Source organism: Lagopus leucura, unplaced genomic scaffold, assembly GCF_019238085.1.
Source record: "Lagopus leucura isolate 7727_CA_CO unplaced genomic scaffold, USGS_WTPT01 Super-Scaffold_100024, whole genome shotgun sequence".
NCBI classification, from domain to species: Eukaryota; Metazoa; Chordata; class Aves; order Galliformes; family Phasianidae; genus Lagopus; species Lagopus leucura.
Window position 1 is genome coordinate 6,296,454 of NW_024962276.1, and position 19,376 is coordinate 6,315,829.

Sequence of the window (19,376 nt, forward strand, 5' to 3'; positions counted from 1 at the left end):
GCACCCAAATCTTCACATGTTGGGAGAAATCCATTTCATTACTCATCTGCAAGCCCCCTTTGCAGTGGTGCCAATTCCTAAATGTGCTTCTCCAACGCAGACAACTAATTTGAGGTGAGTTCTACCTTTTTCCTCCCTGCTCCCCCACAAGGGGCTTTATCTTTTAAGCAAATAAAAGTCTTTAGATTGGAAGGATAAAATAAATGCCCGTGCAGTGCTCTCACATGTAATTTTCTGTCCTGCTGGGTAATTTTAAAAATAGCATTTACATTCTATCCATCCCAAAGTCCAAGACATTTTCCTTGTGTTGCCTGGATGCAGTGACAATCAGTGAAAACACTGATTGGTCACCAGCTGGAACAACTCCAAGCTGTGGATTTAAGTGGGAGAGCTGAGCCCTGTTGCTTCTTCCATCAATATTCTGTGCTGCTGGGACCTCCTCCTAACTTGTTTCCATCCTTTTTCATGAGCCTACCAGAGTTTGCAGCCTACCCCTCTGCCCAGGAATTGCAGGACGTGTCTGATGGCACAACTGCCCATCAGATAATTAGCAATAACTGTGGGAGCCGTCACTGTGCTCGTTAGCAATTCTGTGCCAGGCTGCTGGCAGGAAGTAGCTAAGCTGCTGCCTTGGACTCAGAGGGCAGTGCGTACCTCCCCAGCTCCCTCCTTTCCTCCCCAGAATGTCTGTGTGGCCATCGGAGCTGTGCTGCTGCATCTTCACTCTTGCAGCCTTGGCAATGAAAGAACACAGCCCGGCCTGTTTCGTCTCTGCAGCTTGCAGCTGCGTGGTGTCCTTTATGTGAGATGTGAGAAAAATGATGCAAGTGTTAGCTTTGTTAGCAGCAAAGAATTGGCTTTCAGCAGGTGAGCATAAAAAATATAATTTATACTGAAGAGCAGAGAAGAGGTGAATGAGAAGAACTAATTGCTTCCTGGCCTTGCTGTGTGATCCACCTCTGCCTCTCCAGACACAGCTAACTCTCTCTCTCTGCTCTCCTCTCCCAAAGCTGGGGTGCAAAGAGATAGTTAAGTCCCAGAATGAGGAAGATGTACAAAATCCTGTTACTTTACTGGCCTCCAGAGAGTTCTTTGAAGTAGGTGACCTTAGTAATGAGAATGTTTTCATAGGGTAATTGGTATTCAAAGCTGCTTGTGTTATTTGCTAGGAAAAGTTCACATGCATTGTGTGTAATGTGTGCTGTGCCAGCAATGTGTCTCAAGCTTTTTCCTGATTTACCAGAATTTACTTTCTTTCTAAGAAGTTGATCTTAATACATTCTAATGAAAAGGAAACCTAAAAACAAATCATAGTGAGATGTTTACCAGTCCACACAGTGCTGGGAGCAATACAGCCAACAGGCAGGAACGGATGCTGCTTGGCTCATTAAGGTGGTTATTTGTATTTACAATTACAGTGATGATATCCATGTCAGTTGCAGCTGTATGTCACCTTGCAAGCCAAAGAAGTGTGTGGTTACACAGTTATCACATATTACTGTAAGCATCTCCCATTTGGTGCCACTTTTGCTTTTATTCTTATGATGACTTCAGTTACAGCAGCAGCACATCTCCTAAAACCAGAACGACAGAGTGAAGCTGCCTTGTAGAGGTCACAGACCTCCTCAGTACTTCATGAAAGAAGAGCTGAGCTTGAAGAATGCACAGATTATTTTATAATGCCTTCACAATCTACTCTGAATGGTATCTCTAAGACAACTTATGTCAGATTATTAGATGGTGCAGAGCTTTAGAGAGCACTGTTACCTATTCTTGCCAGTTTGATCCAATCTGGAAAGGTAATGAAGAACATGAGACACTCCTGACTTTCTGCTGTGTTCTTAGAAATCTTGTTTTAGAGAGACTTGCAGAGATTGGGAGCTAAGAAAAAATCTGTGCTCAGTGCATGACGATAAGCTTGTTGATTTTTTGCTTTTTAATCATCCCTCCTCCCTGTGGCTATTCTAGTCATCCGATGTAAGAGAGCTGGCTGCTCCTGAGGAAAACAAAAAGTCACAAACTTTTTCAAACACACTAAATGAGATAGCCCTTAAAGAGCTGACGCCACTTCCTTACATTGTTTTGTACATATAATCAGCAGTAAGGTGCACAACTTGCTGACATGTCTTACAGAAGTGTTAGAAGTACAGAAGGGGGGGGGAGATGGAAACACTGAGTTTCAAAGAGGTTAAAACAATCCTCGCTGAGACTGCAGCTGCCCAAACCATTTGAACTGGGGATATTAATATAGCCTGGAGGACAGAAGGTAGTTTGGTTTCCCTTCCAATCTTGGCTAGCAAAATAATACAATAAATAGTATTGCTGTTCCACGAGTTACTCTCGATAGATTTCATTTTTTTTAATCAAGAGGTATCATTTTGTATATTCCATTTATGAGTAAAAGATTTGTAAGAGAATTCAAGAAGTTTCCGGGTAATAGATTGACATTTTAAATGTGAAAGGTAAATCACTTCAGATTTGCAGCCACTCATTTGAAATAATTGTGTGCAATTGTCCAAGCCATCTGGGTGCACCCTGTAATTACAGAAGAACCCTGGCAGTCTTCAATTTTAGGCATTCATGCCTTCCATCCATGTTAACTGGACCTGACCATGTTTCCAATTCACCTGTATTTCCAGTGAGCTGCCCAGCTGTTTCATATACTTGGAGCATTTCAGACGAACTGGAGAGTTGTGTTTGCTCAGATTAGGTCATGCTATGGGGAGCCCTTCTTGTATTACTGCTTAGGCAATGTTTAGTACTCACCTACTGAGGGTTTGGAGTTTATGTGCTTCCTTTGGTAGAAGCACTTTGGCTGAAGCCCACTAACTTGTCCCCCACCACCCTGTTAGGGTGAAACGAATCCAAATTAGATTTGCAGTTTCACACGGCTGTGGTTGAAGATGGATGAGTGGAGGTGGTCCTTGGGAGTTGCCTTTCAAGGTTCCTTGATCAGATTTTGTATTGGAAAGTCAGCATCAGGATTTGCTGAGATATGTAGCCTATGGAAGGGAGGATTTTGTCCAGGCAAATATATAGTCTCAATATAATGACTTAAAAGCACCATATGTTAAGACTTTTGGTTTGTGAATGTGATGCAGGTCTTTGATTATTGACAGGGAGGAAGAATTCCAGAAAGCTGAGCTGATTAAGGGGGAGCTGCTCTTAAGAACAGGCATTTCCCTTTGACTTATTCAGTACGTTTAAATAGTTCTGTCTTCAGTACTGAAGCTTATATTTTCTTTGCACTGAAATTCAGTGATTAGCCACTCTGGTGCATTCCAGGTCTGCTGTTCTGAGAGGCAGGAGGGCAACTTGTTTGCTGGGGGTGGGTGGGAAGAGAGATGATAAGGATGTATTTATTGCAGGCTTCCTTCCGCAGAGTTCCAGTTTAGCTTCAAGCTGATTCATGTTTATAATTCATAATTCTGGGTCTTAAAGAGAAAATTATGACTCAGAGAGCCATTGCTGCAGGCACAGCATCTGCATGGCGGGAATATCTTGGGTCAGTATTTAACATACTGAGGCTGCAATGAGGAACGTGTGATGTCATTGTTGCTTTTTGCTGAAGACTCAAAGATCCAGCGAAATCTGATGGGGTGGTTGTTTTTTCCTCAGACAAACAAGGAATTGTTTTTAGTGAGAAGAGATCACACAGATTTCCCTGTGGGTCCTTAGGTGGCTCTCGCAGTGCTCTGTTATCTGCAAGCAAAGGTCCTGGTCCTGGAGTGGGGGGCTGATGTTAATGACTTGCAGGTGTTCGGTGCCTTTTGGACTTGGCATGTCACTTGTGCTATAGAGAATACATATGATCTCTAAATAACATTGCCTGGACTTGTTTTTATTTCTTTTTTTTTTTTTTTTTTTTGCTTTGCCTTATGTCAGGTACACTAAGATACACAGAAATGAATCATGCTGAGTACTTTCAGACAACCAAGCTCCCTGTGTGCATCTAGATCAGTCTTTTATTGTTCCCACTGCACATATGAACTTTCTTTTGAAGTGAGTGGAGTGTTTTCTCTGACAAGAAACCTGGCTGCTACCCTGGAAATAGCTTTGTCTGGATTACCCTTATGCTATTAGCAGTTCTCTACCACTGCCCCAGCAAACCTTACACTCAGGTCTTTCTGTGCTCCTGCTTTGCCATTCTATTGGGCATGGAAAGATTCTCATGTCATACTCTTGTGGCCTATCGTGGTGATAGGCTGTTTGCTGATAACATGTACTGGCCTCAGTAAATTTAACACTTTGGTAATTTGGAGGTCAATCCTTTCCCACTAACTGCAGATTGATAAATAATATGTACTTTTTCCATCAGAAACTTCACTTCCTGTTGCAACTTTATGGCTTAGGCAATGCCAGGATAGTTCTCAGAGTAAAATATTTCTTTCTTGCAATGGTATTCAGCTACTATGTCTCTTTTATCTCCATTGACAGATGTGCTTAGCCCAAAATGCAATCTGGTGGCTAGTACAGTAATGACTGCTGATGATAACCTGCTTGCTCAGTTCATTAAGTTTGTAGATTTATTGGTGCCAGAGTATTTTAACCTGAAATATTCTGAACTCTTTCAGTTTGAATCATATTTTATTGTAGACTTTAATTTCTAATCTGAAATCCTGACTGGACAAAGTCCAGGTTGGACAACTAATCAATGAGGCATAAGTGAAAAGCACATGATGAAATACTTACCAGCTGGGTTTTAGTGCTCCTGCGTGAGGTTTTGTATGAGAAATGCAGTAAAAGATCTGTTCTGGGGGGAATCTTGAAAGAGGATGGAAAACAGCTAAATAAATAAAGTTAAGTAGCAGAGAGTGAGAGCTGGCATTCGGTGCACTGAAGATCTGGCTAAAAGGGGATTTCAGGGTGTCTGAGCACCTGTCACGGTGTGAGAGATGGTGCAGCACTGTCGTGTCCTGGAGCCTTCCATGCTTTGAACATTTGGAACTTTTCTAACCACTATCCCTATTGTATTTTTAGCTTCTTGTTGGAACTACAGCAATAAAACGTAGCCTTGAGGATTCCTGGGCACACTGCTATGGCTCCATCAGTGCATACAAGAATGTTAGAAAGGTCACATCAAATTCTGTATCTCCAACTTCCCGTTCTTTATCTACCTTTTGTTCAGTTCTCTGTGACGTGCAAATGAAAGCTGCTGCATTGACGGAGAATATAAGAAAGCAGACGTGCCTTCATGCAAATAACTCTGCAAATTAGGCACATCTGCCCAGCTCCTGGAAAGCTGCCCACTCAGCTGCTGGTGTTGCCAATTTGGAGCCTTTGGAGCCTCTCATACAAATAAGCACATTCTTTCTTTAGGGCTTGAGAACTAGGTTATGTTATTACCGGTCTGATATGGCTTTCGATAAGGAACTGAATCTTGTTGATTACACATTCTCTTAAAGTATCTCTGTGAAGGCAGCATGAGGTCAAATACGCAGAATCACAGGATGGTTGAGGTTGAAAGGGACATCTGGAGGTCACCTGGTCCAGCCTCCCTGTTCAAGTGATCAGTGTGGCACTGTTAAGGAATGGTTTGTTTCCTCTTACAGAATATTGATATTACCAACTTCAGCAGCAGCTGGAGTGATGGGCTGGCCTTCTGTGCTCTGCTGCACACGTATTTGCCTGCACATATTCCTTACCAAGAGCTCAACAGCCAGGATAAAGTAAGTTCTGTTGTACTTAATCCTAAAAAATCTGCTGAATGCCCAGTGAATATTATCCATTTTGATGGAGACACAGTGCACTAAGATCTTGGTATTAATTCATACAAAATAAAAAGGTGGGAGGAGCAGTAAAAGGCAAGTGTCATTTAAGAACTCAGCAGATAGACTGCAGCTTTTTTTTTTTTTTTACCTGGGACCTGATCTAGCTGCTTTGCCTGTGAAAATACCAAACCTGGTGTTTTTCAGTATTCAGATATTTGTCCCTTCTTATTTAAACTTATTGTTTGCCCCAGACACAAAGTAGAATTCCAGAATCATACATTGATAATCCTTTTGAACCTTTGTTTTATTCTTGCAGAAGAGAAATCTGCTGTTAGCATTTCAAGCTGCCGAAAGTGTGGGCATCAAACCCAGCTTGGTGAGTAATCTACTTTTAGCAAGGGAAGAATTGCTGCCTACATCATTCCAGAGCTTTTGTTGTCATGTGGCTGGTCAGTCAACTTGCACTGAAAATGCTCATAGTGTGCTAGAGAATGTGCAGCACCATCTCTGAAAGTCTGCGTTGTTTTGAGAAGTCCCAGCAGACCAAATCTGTAGTATTGTTGAATTAATACAGTTTAAAGTAACTTCTGGGGGTCATCTGGTATTAAAATTGAGAGTATTGACTATGTCTTCCTCTCAGAAGCTTATTTGAGAGATGATTCCTGTTTGCATGGGCAGAGCCCTTTATCTGCCTGCTAGATCGTTTTCTTTCCTTTTGTTTTAGAGTTCTAAGAAACAGAAGGATAATTTTCTTGTTAAACTGTTTAAAAAGCCTTTGCTTAAATCAACAATTTAATGGCAAGAAAGGTAAGATTAATACAAAGGAGGAAATATTATGGGTTCATAAGCTAAATTACAGAACCAGGGACATGAAAAGAAGCAGTAATTTAAATAAAATGAAATTACATAGAGAATTACTCTTTGATTACAGATGGAAGAGACCTTTTCAGGATGTACAGTGTTTAAATAGTTTGTCCTTTGGCTGGAGTTGTACAATTGCAGTCAGCCAGTAGATTGTTCCCATGGACTTTTATACAGTTATGTGGCCTTAACATGCTCTGGAATGGAAGCAGTAGTGTTCAGTAACAAGAACTACTCAGAGGACCCAGGGATGCTCCCAGTGGAGGTGCTTGACTAAATTTTGACAATATGTCCTATGCAGGAACTCAGTGAGATGATGTACACAGACCGGCCAGACTGGCAGAGTGTGATGCAGTACGTCGCCCAGATTTACAAGTACTTTGAGACCTGAGATGCAAGGCAAGAGGTGGACACAAGTGGGGAAGAGAACAAAGAATGCCACAGATGCACTCGATCACTTTAAAAATCCCCTTGCTCCTCTTCCACAACCAACCTATGCTCTTAGTTTGAAAGAAAGCTCTTCCATAGTTTTGATTACATCTGGGATAAAACCAAATAAATAACCATGTCCATATATTCACACCAAATTCATCTGCAGTTTTGTTTCTGAAGAGGATTCCTTGTGCTACACAATGTTTTCCACAAACCAATCTCTACCGACAGGAGACCTGCCACAAAATGAAGTTTTAAATCAGTGTGGACTATGCTGGTACTCAAAGGAAGCTGGGAGATTAATTCTAATACAAAATCTCACAAAAATGCTCTTCTTGCCCAAATATATTTAACTCATCCCAAATATGTTTTGTTTTCTTCCCTCTGTGTATTTTATGAGATGCCATGACAAATGCATGTGTGTCAAACTTTAACCTGAGTTATTCTCACACATCTGACCCAGTCAGTCTGCTAGTTTTTTTTTTTTTTTGCCATAGCTTATCCAGTAGGATAACAACACCATCATTTGTAACTTGGAAACCATGCTCTGTTCCACCACCAGTTGGTGAGAGAACTCTGAAAGATACTGTTACTTGCTGGAACTCCATTTCAGATCAAACAGGTGTCATTTCAGAGAAAAACAGCTTTATTACAACAGTTTCATTACTATAGCTTGACTGTTAAAAGAAGATGGAGCCTTGTTTCACAGCTGTCTATACAGGCACTGTTAGCATAGGAATATTGCAGATGCAAGTTACTAGCTTTAGTTTACGAGGTGCCAGTAATCAGGTGGTGACTCTCTAAGCAGTATATTGGCATCTCAGTAGTTCGTGGTTTTGTGAACTGAGTAGAGCAACTTCTCTTTTCTGCACTGATCTTTTATAATCAGCACAAATAAGTAAATTCTATGTAGAAGCATAAATCTTGAGACAGTTTATGCCCTTTGAGATGAAATGTAGTCCACAGGGCACTGTTAAATGTTTAGAGGTTACATTACCCTGTTAGAGGGCACAGTAATGTATTGGTAACAATAGAAGTTCCAATTTTACTCTGCAAATTGCAGAATGTTACTGCGTTCCCCTCTTGGTTTCTTGGATATCTTTAAGGTGCCAGAGAAGAGCCTTTCAGCTAGTAATACCATCAACAAGATGTCTGAAGTATGCTGTTTAATTTACTGTTTCTCTTATTTCACCCCATGAAGCTAAATTTTATGTCATCTCCAATGGTGAAAGGATCAAACTCAAAAAAGGCTACTTAGTTTGTTCTAGGAGCAGGTCTTAGAGTATGTGCTGTACAGGATCTCAGGCTGCTGGCCACTTTAGATTATGGTGCTGCAAGAAAGGAGTTGTTTAGTTAGCGTGTTTAACCCTGTGACCCAGACCTGATGCTTCATGAATGTTAATCATAGGCAGTTAGGGATCATTTTTCTCTTACAAAAGTTAATAGTGTACGCTTGCTGCTCTTAGCACTTGAAAAGAGCTCGTGAAATGGAAATAGATGATTTCACTGAAGAAACATAATTTTTCTGGGGTACTGCAGGTGCCTGATCTCAGCCTCTGCCTTCCCCATAGTACTTAATTGTGCTTGTTTATTTGTCTCTTTTTTTTTTAATTAGTAAACAAGCTATTTCAAACTTTGGTTTTCTCACAGCAACAGCAAGATTTAGGGGATAGATGACAGCAGCCAAGGTCAGTGAGTGCCCTGAACAGAAAGGAAGCTGGAAGAATACAGAATATGCCTGTTTCACAGGAGGAGGAAAGCAGCACTTGCTCTGAGTTCCAATTTGACGCTTACTCTAATCCATCACCCTCAGGAAAATCTGGTTCTAATCTTTTGAGTGTCCATGTGATAAAAAGTGGCCCACACTTGGAGTGCCCTTGAACTCTCTGGTGTCGTGCTATGCTGTGAGAAAGTGATTTTAAATGCTTGGGCAGAGTTCCTTCCTTGCAAGAGAGTGCTTTCTAGATTAAATTAAGTCTGCAGTAATTTTCAGCATGCTCTCTGACATCCCTAGAGAGCAGGGGATGCATTGCTCTAAATGTTCTCAAATATAAGTTTCCTGTCATATGGTAAGATGGAAGAGAAAAATAGTTGCTAAGCAGATTTTGTTTAGGAAGGGAGCCACGCTGCACAACTCCTTTGCCTTCTGGATGCAGCAGGCTTTTTTCCCTTGAGGTATCCGTTGGCAGAGATCCCAACTCACCAACAGCCTGTAGTTCAAAGCATAGTGAAGTCAACACAGAAAATTCCATATTCCTCAGTGGGCTTTGGATCAGGCACTTGGAGAGATGACAAAAACTGTTTTCATTCCCAGAGTCTGGAAAACATTCTGAAGTCAGAGGGCTCCACATGATCCAGAAAAGAAAGATCATCTTAACCCTCTGATCACTGGAAGTGCATGTGTTCTGTGTGGCTGCCCAGATGTAAGCTACGTACGTATGTTATCTAATATGTCAGTTCCATTTGCTTCAAGCACAGTTTTGACACTTATTCTAATCTGTTTCCCCAAGACTCACTAGCTTTACAAAGCATTCTGCTGCTTGATCTGATGGCTTTCAGTTTTTAACTCAATTTTATAAAGCACTGTTTCTGTCTCTTTGCAGCCCATTTTCTCATTCCTCCCAAATCAGCTCGGTCCAAACTCGAATTCTACGCAGTTCTAATGGTATATTCATGAGAGCACGTTCCCTTACTTGGGAGTTGGAACAAGGAGTTGTCTGTAGAGAACAAGGTATCAGTTTTACCGTTTGCTCTGTGTTACTTTCCAGCCTTCAAACCTACAAAGCATCTCATTTCGAAGTGATGACAATTGGAGATTGAGCTGCTCTTCCGAGTTATTTTCTGAGATGAACGATTGGGTTTATGGGCTCGTTTAAGCTGCTACATTGTTGTGCTTGGTTGTTTTTTCCTTTGGAACATTGTACTGCATCTGACCTAGATCTTCAGAAAAGGCTATTGCTTTTTGAGGCTGCCTAAGAGTTTGAATATAAATTTACGTTTGTCCCATATAAGGTGCTGCAGAGCAGCATGGTGTTCAGAAAATACGTAGTGTCTGTGAGTTCTTTTAAGGCATCTCAAATTGGAATTTGAAAAATTAAAGTTCCAGCTGCCATTAATGTTACAGGACTTGTTAAGATAAGCTACACTGTATAGGAATATTCTTGCTAAATTGGAACACACGGTGCTGTGATATGGATGGTATCAGCAACAGCTTGCTTAGGCTACCAAAATCCTTTTTGACTTTGCCTCTTAGGAGTAATAGATTTTTTCCCTGATGCAAGCAGGTGGAATTGCTTTAGCATGTGCTCCTTAAATGTACAGTAGCTCTAGAACATAACTGCATTTATTTGTGTCCTGGGGTAGCCTGTCAGACTCCAAGAAATCATAAAGCTGATCTTGGTTGAGCATGTGAGAAAAATGTTTAGGATGGGGATTTTAGTGGGGTTCAAGGAGGGATATTGCGTTGTGTGATTGTTTCACTACAGCTGCTAGAGGAAAGGGAATTAAATGTGTAGAAAGTGATCTGACTTCCAGAATTTGTGGTGATTTATAGAAGGTACAGAGTATATCATGATTTGGGAAGGTACAGGGGAGCTGAGAAGAGAGTCAAGAGTCAGCTTTCTAAGAAGGTTTTCTAGAAGGGCTGATGAACTGTTTCTGAAAGTATGCAATGAAACTGCCTGGAGTGAAAGTCCAGTATGTGAGGAGAGGGAACAAGATGGAAAATTAATACCTGTGCCTGTATGGACAGCAAAGGATGTGGATGTCTGTAGGATTTCAGCTTGAGAGTCCTGACTGACTGCCATCTGGAGTGACATTTCTCCTAAGAGCGCAGCCTGGGATGGTCCTCGGAAGATGAAGAGGGAAGAGAACCCAGAGCTCACTGCATTGGCCAGGTTTTCCTTCCTGTGACTGTGATATTCATGGGAATGTCCGAGAGCCAAAGATTCACCGTTTTTCTTGTGCTGCAGTAAGGCAGCCACATTAAGCAGACTCATTTTTGACTTAAGCAGGTTCTCCAGTTTCCATTCAGTGAGACACATTCTGCTGCTTGAGTTTTGGCAGGTTTCTTTTTTTTTCTTTTTTTTTTTTTTTTCTTCAGGCTTTCTGTATGATTTTTCTTGTTCTGTGTGTGCAACCAGTATTTGTGAGTTTTCTGTCCAAACCAAATAGGTGCATGCTGACAGAAGGACTGGTTCTGCCCTATTTGATTCCTGACCCAGAGCTCTTCAAAGTCCAGCTTTTGGCTTCGCTGCCTTAACTCTCACTTCCTTGGCAATGACAGTAAGAGTGCATTGGCTCATCTGGCTGTAGGTTGTTTGCACCTCCCTCATCTTTCTTTGCTTATGGCTTCCATCTGCAAGTATCTGACAGGTCCAGCTGTTTGCAAAGCTGCACCTTGTCTATCTGATGACATGCAGAGTCCGTATGGGATGAGATTATGCATTTTCCTGTCAGAAGAGGGCTTTTGCCTAAGAAGACTCAGGGCACTGAGCATGAAGACATATTTTTAAACCCAGCAATAACTTCTACTATGCTAGACTCTGTTGTTTTTTATCAACTCCAGTGCCATTTAGACTCACCCACAAATGCTGTGTAGGAACAAGTTTATAACTTAACTACAATTAACATTTTTCACAACTGATGGTCTCTACATTTTTAACTTGCACGTGTGCCAAGTTCCATTGGGTGGTGCTGGACACAATATTTTTATTGATTATTGGTCCAGACTTGAGTTTCTCATGTGGCATAATCATCTCTAACAGTCAAGTACTTTTAGCTTTCTCTATTGGATACAGATGTTACATCGTGATCTAATTTATACAAAGAGCACATTAGAATGTATATACAAGGCATTGCCAGATTCGGACATGCTAATATTTAAAGATTAACATTATTGAAATGTATGATGCAAAAAAAAATGTAATATTTCTAATAAATCTTTCTCTGTTTCTGATGTTTTTGCAATGTTTCAAATATCTACATACAAATCTGATTCATCTGCAGACTGCTGGGAAGCAGGGCTCCCAGGAGAGGCTTTAAAACATCCTCATGGTTCATTGTTTCTCCTTCACTGGTAGCAGAGAAAATTTGATCAGAAGCTTCATTTCATAAATACATCAATTTCCATTTTTTAAGTAGATGCATTTGGATGCCTTTCAGAAGATTGTCTTGGGGATAAAGGAGTGTCAGATTCTGAAACAGACTGTATTGAAGGCACAGTAAGAAACCATCCTAATGCAAAGGAAAGGAAGGAACACAGGAGCCGCCGGTATGTTTCTGCATGAGGAGAGCTTAAATGACTTAGAGGATTTAGGAGGAAGCAGTCAAAAACTGAATACCAAGGATGCATGACTGGAATAAGCATAAAGTATAACAAGTCACCAGTAAGGTGGCAAAATGAGTTACAGCTTACAAAGAGCAACTCCACCTGGTGCTGTTACACGTGATGCTGAGGAGCAGCAGTGAGTAGCTGTGTCTGGCTGTGTAGATGAAAGCTTGTGAGAAAGTTTCTCATTTGCATAATCCAAACCTCTTTGCTTTTCCCCACCTCAATATCACGTTTCAGCCATGGGTTTTAAACACAGGGTTGGTCCCTCCTTGTGGCAGTGTCACAGGGAAAGCAGTGTTGTTTTGATGATTTCTCTGATTCAGACAGCTTTACCTCCTGGACGTAGCATGACCAAGTGAAATGGCAACGTAGAGTTTCCAATTTTTTCAGGCTGCCACTTTATTTAGAAATCTTGCAATAGCTCACTTAGAAAGCACTAGATTTGGTATTTGCATCTCCGTGGTCTTCTGCAAAGAACTTCTCAGAACCAGCCTTGTCTTACCCTCTGGAGATCTCACCATCATCAGGAATGTGTTATGCACAAAGAGCAGCACTCTGCATTCATCAGTTGGATGATCTTGGATTAAAGCAGTTCATGTCTGTCTATCTAAAGTTCCAATCCATCATCAATCCATTTTATCCTTTTGTCTGTCCTCATTTTTCAGCCATTAATTCTTTAGGGCAATGACTGTTTTTGCTAGAAGTTTATTTAACCTCTAACCACAATCTGGAGTCAACATGCAGTATTGTAATATGACTAATTAATAATCAGGTCAGACTGATTTTGCGATGTTTCACCTCAGGGATGAGAAATCTGCTTGTCTGTCTCACATACTGGTGAGCAAAAATTGCACCTACCAAAATCTCAGTTCCATTCTCTGTTTGTAAAACAATATGAATCCCTTGATAGCTTGTTGTCAGGGTTGACCCATTCTTTGTACAGTATGGAGATACCAATGGCTAGCAAGGTACATGCTATTGCAGCTGCTTTAGATCATGTTTGCTTTGTTTATGAGCAAGTGATCAAACAAACTATGTCTATTTGCTGGCTCTTTAAAATCTGTCACCATATTCCTTGCTTGAACTGTAATTGCTACAAAACACAAAGTCATGCTATCACAGATTGTCTCAAAGCTTAAGCCAAACAAGCACTCATAAAAAGATATAAATGTTGAAATGGAGACACTCGACTTCAGTATCTCGACTAAACTGATGCCACTGCCTTTGCCATGGTAACTACACACTGAGAATCCTGCAAAAATCAATAGTCTTTCCATCAAATTCTACAGGCTGTAAGATTGTTCTTTTTTTTAATCAGAATTTATTATATTCAGTTGTGTATTATCTGCAAGTATTAATGTCTTCAAATTCCCTTGTTCTCTTTCAGAAAACAGATCCTATGTAGGATCAGTTGGTGCTGTACCTGCTGCCAGACTTGGTATTTCTGTTACTGAAGGAAGCTGTGAGATGTTTGCAGGCTCTGCAGCCTCAGCTCTTTTCACAATATACTCCAGTTGCTTTGATTTATTTGTTGGAAAAAGCTGGATTCTCTGTGGAAAATGTCTGTGAGTAATCCATGCTGATATGTTTGCAAGTGGTTCAGCAAGAGACTGGAAATGAGAGTTCAGGCCAATATTTTCTCAGGATTGTTTGTGGCTGGTTGTAGATGAGCGAAATGAGAGGATTTAGGGCTGCTTTGCTGCTAAGTTTGGTTTCACTGCCAGGTGTTTCCTAATGCTTAGGGAGCATAGATTGGACTGGAAAGAAAAATTCCTTTCCTGCCTGGTGCACATTCATCTATCTGAGATGGAGAGGTTTTTATTTGTTTGTATCAGCGCAGTGCCCATGTCGTGAACCTCTCTGAGAGCTCACAGACCTGCTCCAAACATAGATTCCAGCACTTGGAGGTTCATATCCAGCTGGAGCCCTGGCAGAGGCAGATAAAAGCATGGTGCCGTGACCTGATCTATATTTGAAGCTGAAGAAAGCACAGTCGGTGCAGTAAAGCTTGAAGCCCAGTATGAGCCCTGGGAGTCTTGGTTTGCATTCCCAAAATGGTCACAGACCCTCCCTGGGAACTGAGGCAGGTGTGCTAATCACAAACATGGTTTGAACCTATGGGAACTCACTTGTGGTTCCCCAAGATGTGATGAAAAGGAAACTCTTGGTTTCGGGAAAAGCTTATTATGTTTTTCAGTCGCCCCCACCTCTGAGCCAACCCTTTCATGTCTCCCTTTAGTCATTAATAATGCTAATTCTGCCCAATATTCCCAGGCTTCTGCTAACTAAATGGACAGAATCTCAGATCCTGGTTCTCTTACAACTCCTGAAAAGTAGCTCAAAAGAAAGGAAAAAAGAAGTGAGGTGCAATGTAGAGGAAGCAGTTTCTTATTGAATCACATAGTGAACAGCTTTCAGAGACAGGCAAGTGTCACACCACGTTGTCTTGGGCTGCCCGGCCACCAGTGGGTGTAAAATAATTACTCTGTGTGTCCTCTTTTTAGGCTACAACAGATGTAGTGATGCTTGAACAGGAGATGCAAGTGAGCATTAGTTAAGGAGCTGAACAGGCTCGAGAGTCATGGACCATAATAGATGGCAGAGAAGCAATACTAACGGTATGAGAAGCGAGTCTCCCAGATGGAGAGTCTGCAAGGGTCAGAACCAGGTGGCTGGATTCTCACAGGTGAAGTTTTGCATTATTTGATGCTGAAATAGTACTGGCACAAGCTGTGTATAGCAGGGCTCTGAAGCAAATCAGAAAAGATGGCATTAGGATTATGGGGGCAATCAGTGTTTTTTATTGAGCATAGCAGGAAGAAAATGAAAGCTGTAAAATGCCAGTGTGGGTAAACATTATTCACACATGTAGAATATGAACTTCTGTCCCCTCTTGAGTACATAGCAATGACCAAGGTTTTATCCTTACCTGCACATCATGAGTTTAAGCTGGTTAAAGAGAAACTAACAAGACTGGAGAATTAAAATGATAGCAGGTGTTTTTCCAAACCTGCTCTGTAGCAAACAGCCCAGCACAGAGGAACCTGCTGTAATGCCACTGTGACTGGAAAAGGACAATAGCTGGTATGAGCTGCAGGGAGTGGAACCCACCTCCTGGGGATGGCTCTCTTTAGGGATACTGCTGCCCAACCCCCTTTGAAGGAACCTGCAGAAATTTGAATTTCTACTTACAATTTCCTTCCCTGGAGGGCAGTAACGGTGAAAGCAGTGCACACAGACTATTCCTATTTGTAATGCAGCTACTGGTGTTTGGTTCCCACAACCCAGTATGTCTGAATAGCACAGCAATAATATCATGTGCATAGCTTAGCCCTTGAGAGTAGTTGTACTGCTGAGACCCTGGAGAGCCATTCAGGGATGGAAGAGTTCATTTTGAAGCTTTGCAAAGGGACTCATAATACCAGTAATAAATAACACGCTGATCCATGTTCCAGGTTCTCCCCTTCACCTGGGATTAAGACAGTGCTTTCTGAGCAATTAAATGAGGGTCTGAAAAGTCATGCGTAATGGACATTAAGTTACTGTGTTCTGAAGGTGTTTAGCAGCAGGTTTATGTCTTGCTTTTGCAAGTGGACAAACAGGATCCAAAGGAAGTGAGGTTTCTGTATACTGGTGCCCAGACTCTGAAGGAAGGTGGCATTCAGTGTGTCACCATCCCTCTAAGGGCAGGACCTTCCCTTGCTGGGCACATCCCAAGAAATTCTTTTTGTAATGGAGGAGCACAACAGGGGCTGTGGTAAAGATACTTGGAATCAAACGGGTTTTGAGCACAAATTCACTGTTTGCTGTGCTGAGACAGTGAGACAGGAAGGCTGTGGTACTTCCTCCACATTGCCTGACCTGATTTTTGGTGTGTATCCTGCAGGTTTCACTGTGTCACAACTAAGGCACCTTTTTACTCATTAGAGGCTGCATGGGTCTGTCTGTGAAAGGAGAATGGGAATTAGAGGCAAAGGATGGCTCTAAGGTCTCATGGGACTTGGAACATAATGGGCTTCTCTATTCAGGATGGCTGTGTTGCATTAATTCAAGTCTCCTCAGTCTGTTCAGTTGGACTCAAATGTCCCATTTTTGCATAAAGCTGAACAGCTTTGATCTGTGGTGTGAGAGCGAATTTCCGTGCCCTGTCAGAGTTTGGCAAGGAGCAGAATCACTTCTCCTTATTGTTCCTGTGAAGTGTTGATGGAGAGCAAACTTCTGAGTTACACTCCTGGAGCAGACATTTAGCACGGCTGTGTTGTTAGGGGCAAGAAGCTGTGAAGGCTTTGCCCAGGAAGTGCTGGCTGTGAATGAGGCAATCTCGAGTTGTTTGAAATGCAAACGGCATCACTGCCTGTCCTGCTTCAGCCTGGGCTTTCCACTGCTGGTGTTGGCCTGGAAACAAAACGACACTTCCTACGGATTTCTCTGGGGAAGTTGCTGTACCCTCAGCACAAGTGAGGCAACCCGCACCCTGCCAGCCCTGTGTGGCTTCATGCACTTCTGGAGAAGCTGCAGCTTTCACTTAGGACTACTGCTGAGAAGGGTGCTTGGCTTTGCATCATACAAGGTGCTTAATAAGTAAAATCAAACAGAGATAAATTAAAACATTCTTTAAAATGCTGTCCTCACTGCCTGGCCCTCTGCTCAGCCAAAATCCTGCCTTTTTAACTTCTCTGCTCTTAATAGTTTATTTTTATTTTTCAGTTTTGTGGTCACTTTTTTGTTTTCTAATGAAAAGTGTAAGATACAACTCACCATTTATAAAGAACTCACACACCTGCATTGTTGCAGGATGCAGGTAATTTAGGCACTGGTTTTACATTCCAGAATAATTTACGTTTATTATCTGGCAGTGACCCCAGATCTTGGAAAACCTAGGGTTGTTGATCTGCAGTTTACAATGTTGCCATAACTTTTTGTTTCATCTCTCAAGCGCTTTGCAGACTTACTGAGGTCTCCAGCATGGAAATAGTTTTCTCTGGAGATTTGCTCTATGCTTTACACTTTCCCTTCTCTTCAGGAAAAATACCCACAGCCATACAGGGCAAACCTCACCTTGCAACATGCACCTCCATAACTTCAGAGCTCATCTGGATCTTTGGCATGCTAATAGTCAGTGCAGAGATGCAGGCAATGAATATTCGGGGCAGAGCGACGCTTCACCTGCTGCACACCATATTGCCCTCAGAAATGGAGTTTCCTTCACCCAGCTCGTGCAGGCAGCATGCAGCTCACACTGCCAGTGGAAGCACCACTTTGAAGAGGACTTTTGCACCAGCTGCGTGGTTTGCAGGTTATATTATGCCTTGGGAATCCTTCCTTGGAGCCAAGATCGGGACAAGCTGTGTCTTGTCCTGCAGAACAGTTCAGAAGTGCCAGTGGAGACTTGAGAAGCAGTGGGGCCTCAATTCAGAAGGCTGTGCCAGTTCTCCCGGGCTGATGGCAAGCAGTCAGACACAGCCTCACAGAACCATTAAGGTTCAAAACGACCTCTAGGACCATCTAGTCCAAGCATCTGCCTAACACCAATTTTGCCCTCTAGACCGTGTCCATAGGTACCGCATCTCCACGGATCTGTCACTGGTCATTCTCCCTGGCCAATGCAAGCAGTTCAAAGAGATTAGGAACATTTCTCCCCAGGAGGTGCGTGTGTGTTTGGAGGTTTGTGCTGAAGGCTGGAGGGAGAAAGAACCACTGGGCCTCCTTGGTCATCAAACTTGCATGCTCAGCAAGGAGCAAGAGGCTGTGTGCTGCCATCCAGGGACTGCTCAGGCAGCAGGTGTGGTGCTGTCTACAGGCCTGAGGGCTCACTAAGCCACGTGGCAGGGCTGAGAGCCCTGAAGGTGTCAAAACAGAGACAGCCAGGGCAGCCCTCAACCTGAGCCTTGCACAAAAGATCACAGCGGCCGCAGGAAGCTGCCTCCAGCATGGCGGCTCTGCTCCCCTGGGAGCACAGCGACAGAGGAACGGCACGTACGAGCTGCAAGCCTCTGCCAAGCCGTAGCCCAGCAGGCTGCTGGGGTTGTCTCCCACTGTATCACACTCGGCATGTGTTTAAAGCTGCTTCCCTCTGAACAAAGGAGCTCGAGTTGTGCTGGCACTTGAAAGGAGCAGCTCACCGCTGGTGTCGCTTCCTATGGGAGCACTGAGCAGCAAGTCCCTGGAGTTGAATAAATCCAGGAAAGTAATGGTGGTGATGATTTACTTGACACTCAGTGGCATCTTTGTGCCAAACAGTGCTCTGCTCTTAATGTGCTCCAGCTCTTGAACAGATTCTGTAGCCTGTGGGCTGCCTTAGAATCACAGAGTATCCTGAGTTGGAAGGAGCCCATAAGGATTGCTTACGGACTCCTGTATACAAACGCACACTGCACACATTTTCATCTAAGGACCATCATCCTCACAGCCACAGGAATGAGTTTCACAGTGCCTGCTCAGCTGGTTGCTTTACAAGGCCAGCGTGCTCCAGTGGTGTTTGGTGGTAGATTCTATGGTGCTATACTTCTTAAAACAGGGCTCAAAGAATGCGGCCAGAGGGCACGGGCTGGGAGCTGCATATCTCTGGCTGGGAAGCGGCTCATCCTGCTCTCCTGCCTGCAGGTTTAACTGCATTTGTATAGCAGAGCTCAGCACGCTTCTCTTTGGCCACGCTTGCAGCAAAGTTGTGTTCGGAGTGAGTTCAGCTGCATCAGTTAATGCCAAAAGAAACCACCAGGCCTTGGCAGAGGTTTCTGTGCATTGCAGGGCCATGAATCTCAGCATAATGCAAAATCCACAATGTTCACAGTGCTTTGCTACCTGCCTTGCAGACCTCCTTGTCAGGAACAGCCCATTCATCACGGTCTGCGATGGATTGCTGCTCTGTTCACATCTGACTTGGTAAACCAAAATTTCCATGGGATCAGCCTGTAAGAAGTGCTTCCGTGGTCACCACAGCAGATTCTTCCCTAATGACACGCAAAGAAGTCCCTTCCCCTTGCACTGAAGTGCTGTAAAGCGGCAACAGGCTTCTGTTGGCACATAGTATAGAGCTAGGA

At 42.8% G+C, this 19,376-nt stretch overlaps 1 protein-coding gene across 4 annotated transcripts in view; it reads left to right on the forward strand.

Annotated features, from left to right (window-relative positions):
• The window catches only part of SPECC1 (sperm antigen with calponin homology and coiled-coil domains 1), an 82,640-nt gene extending 70,679 nt beyond the window's left edge, over positions 1–11,961 (forward strand). For all 4 annotated transcript variants that reach the window (XM_042879666.1, XM_042879667.1, XM_042879668.1 and 1 more), the window contains 3 exons: positions 5,553–5,669; positions 6,028–6,087; positions 6,874–11,961. In XM_042879666.1, the coding sequence (XP_042735600.1) occupies positions 5,553–5,669; positions 6,028–6,087; positions 6,874–6,963 (267 nt within the window). In that variant the 3' untranslated portion in view covers positions 6,964–11,961. The remainder of the gene's footprint in view (positions 1–5,552; positions 5,670–6,027; positions 6,088–6,873) is intronic.
• The last annotated feature ends 7,415 nt before the right edge of the window (positions 11,962–19,376 follow it).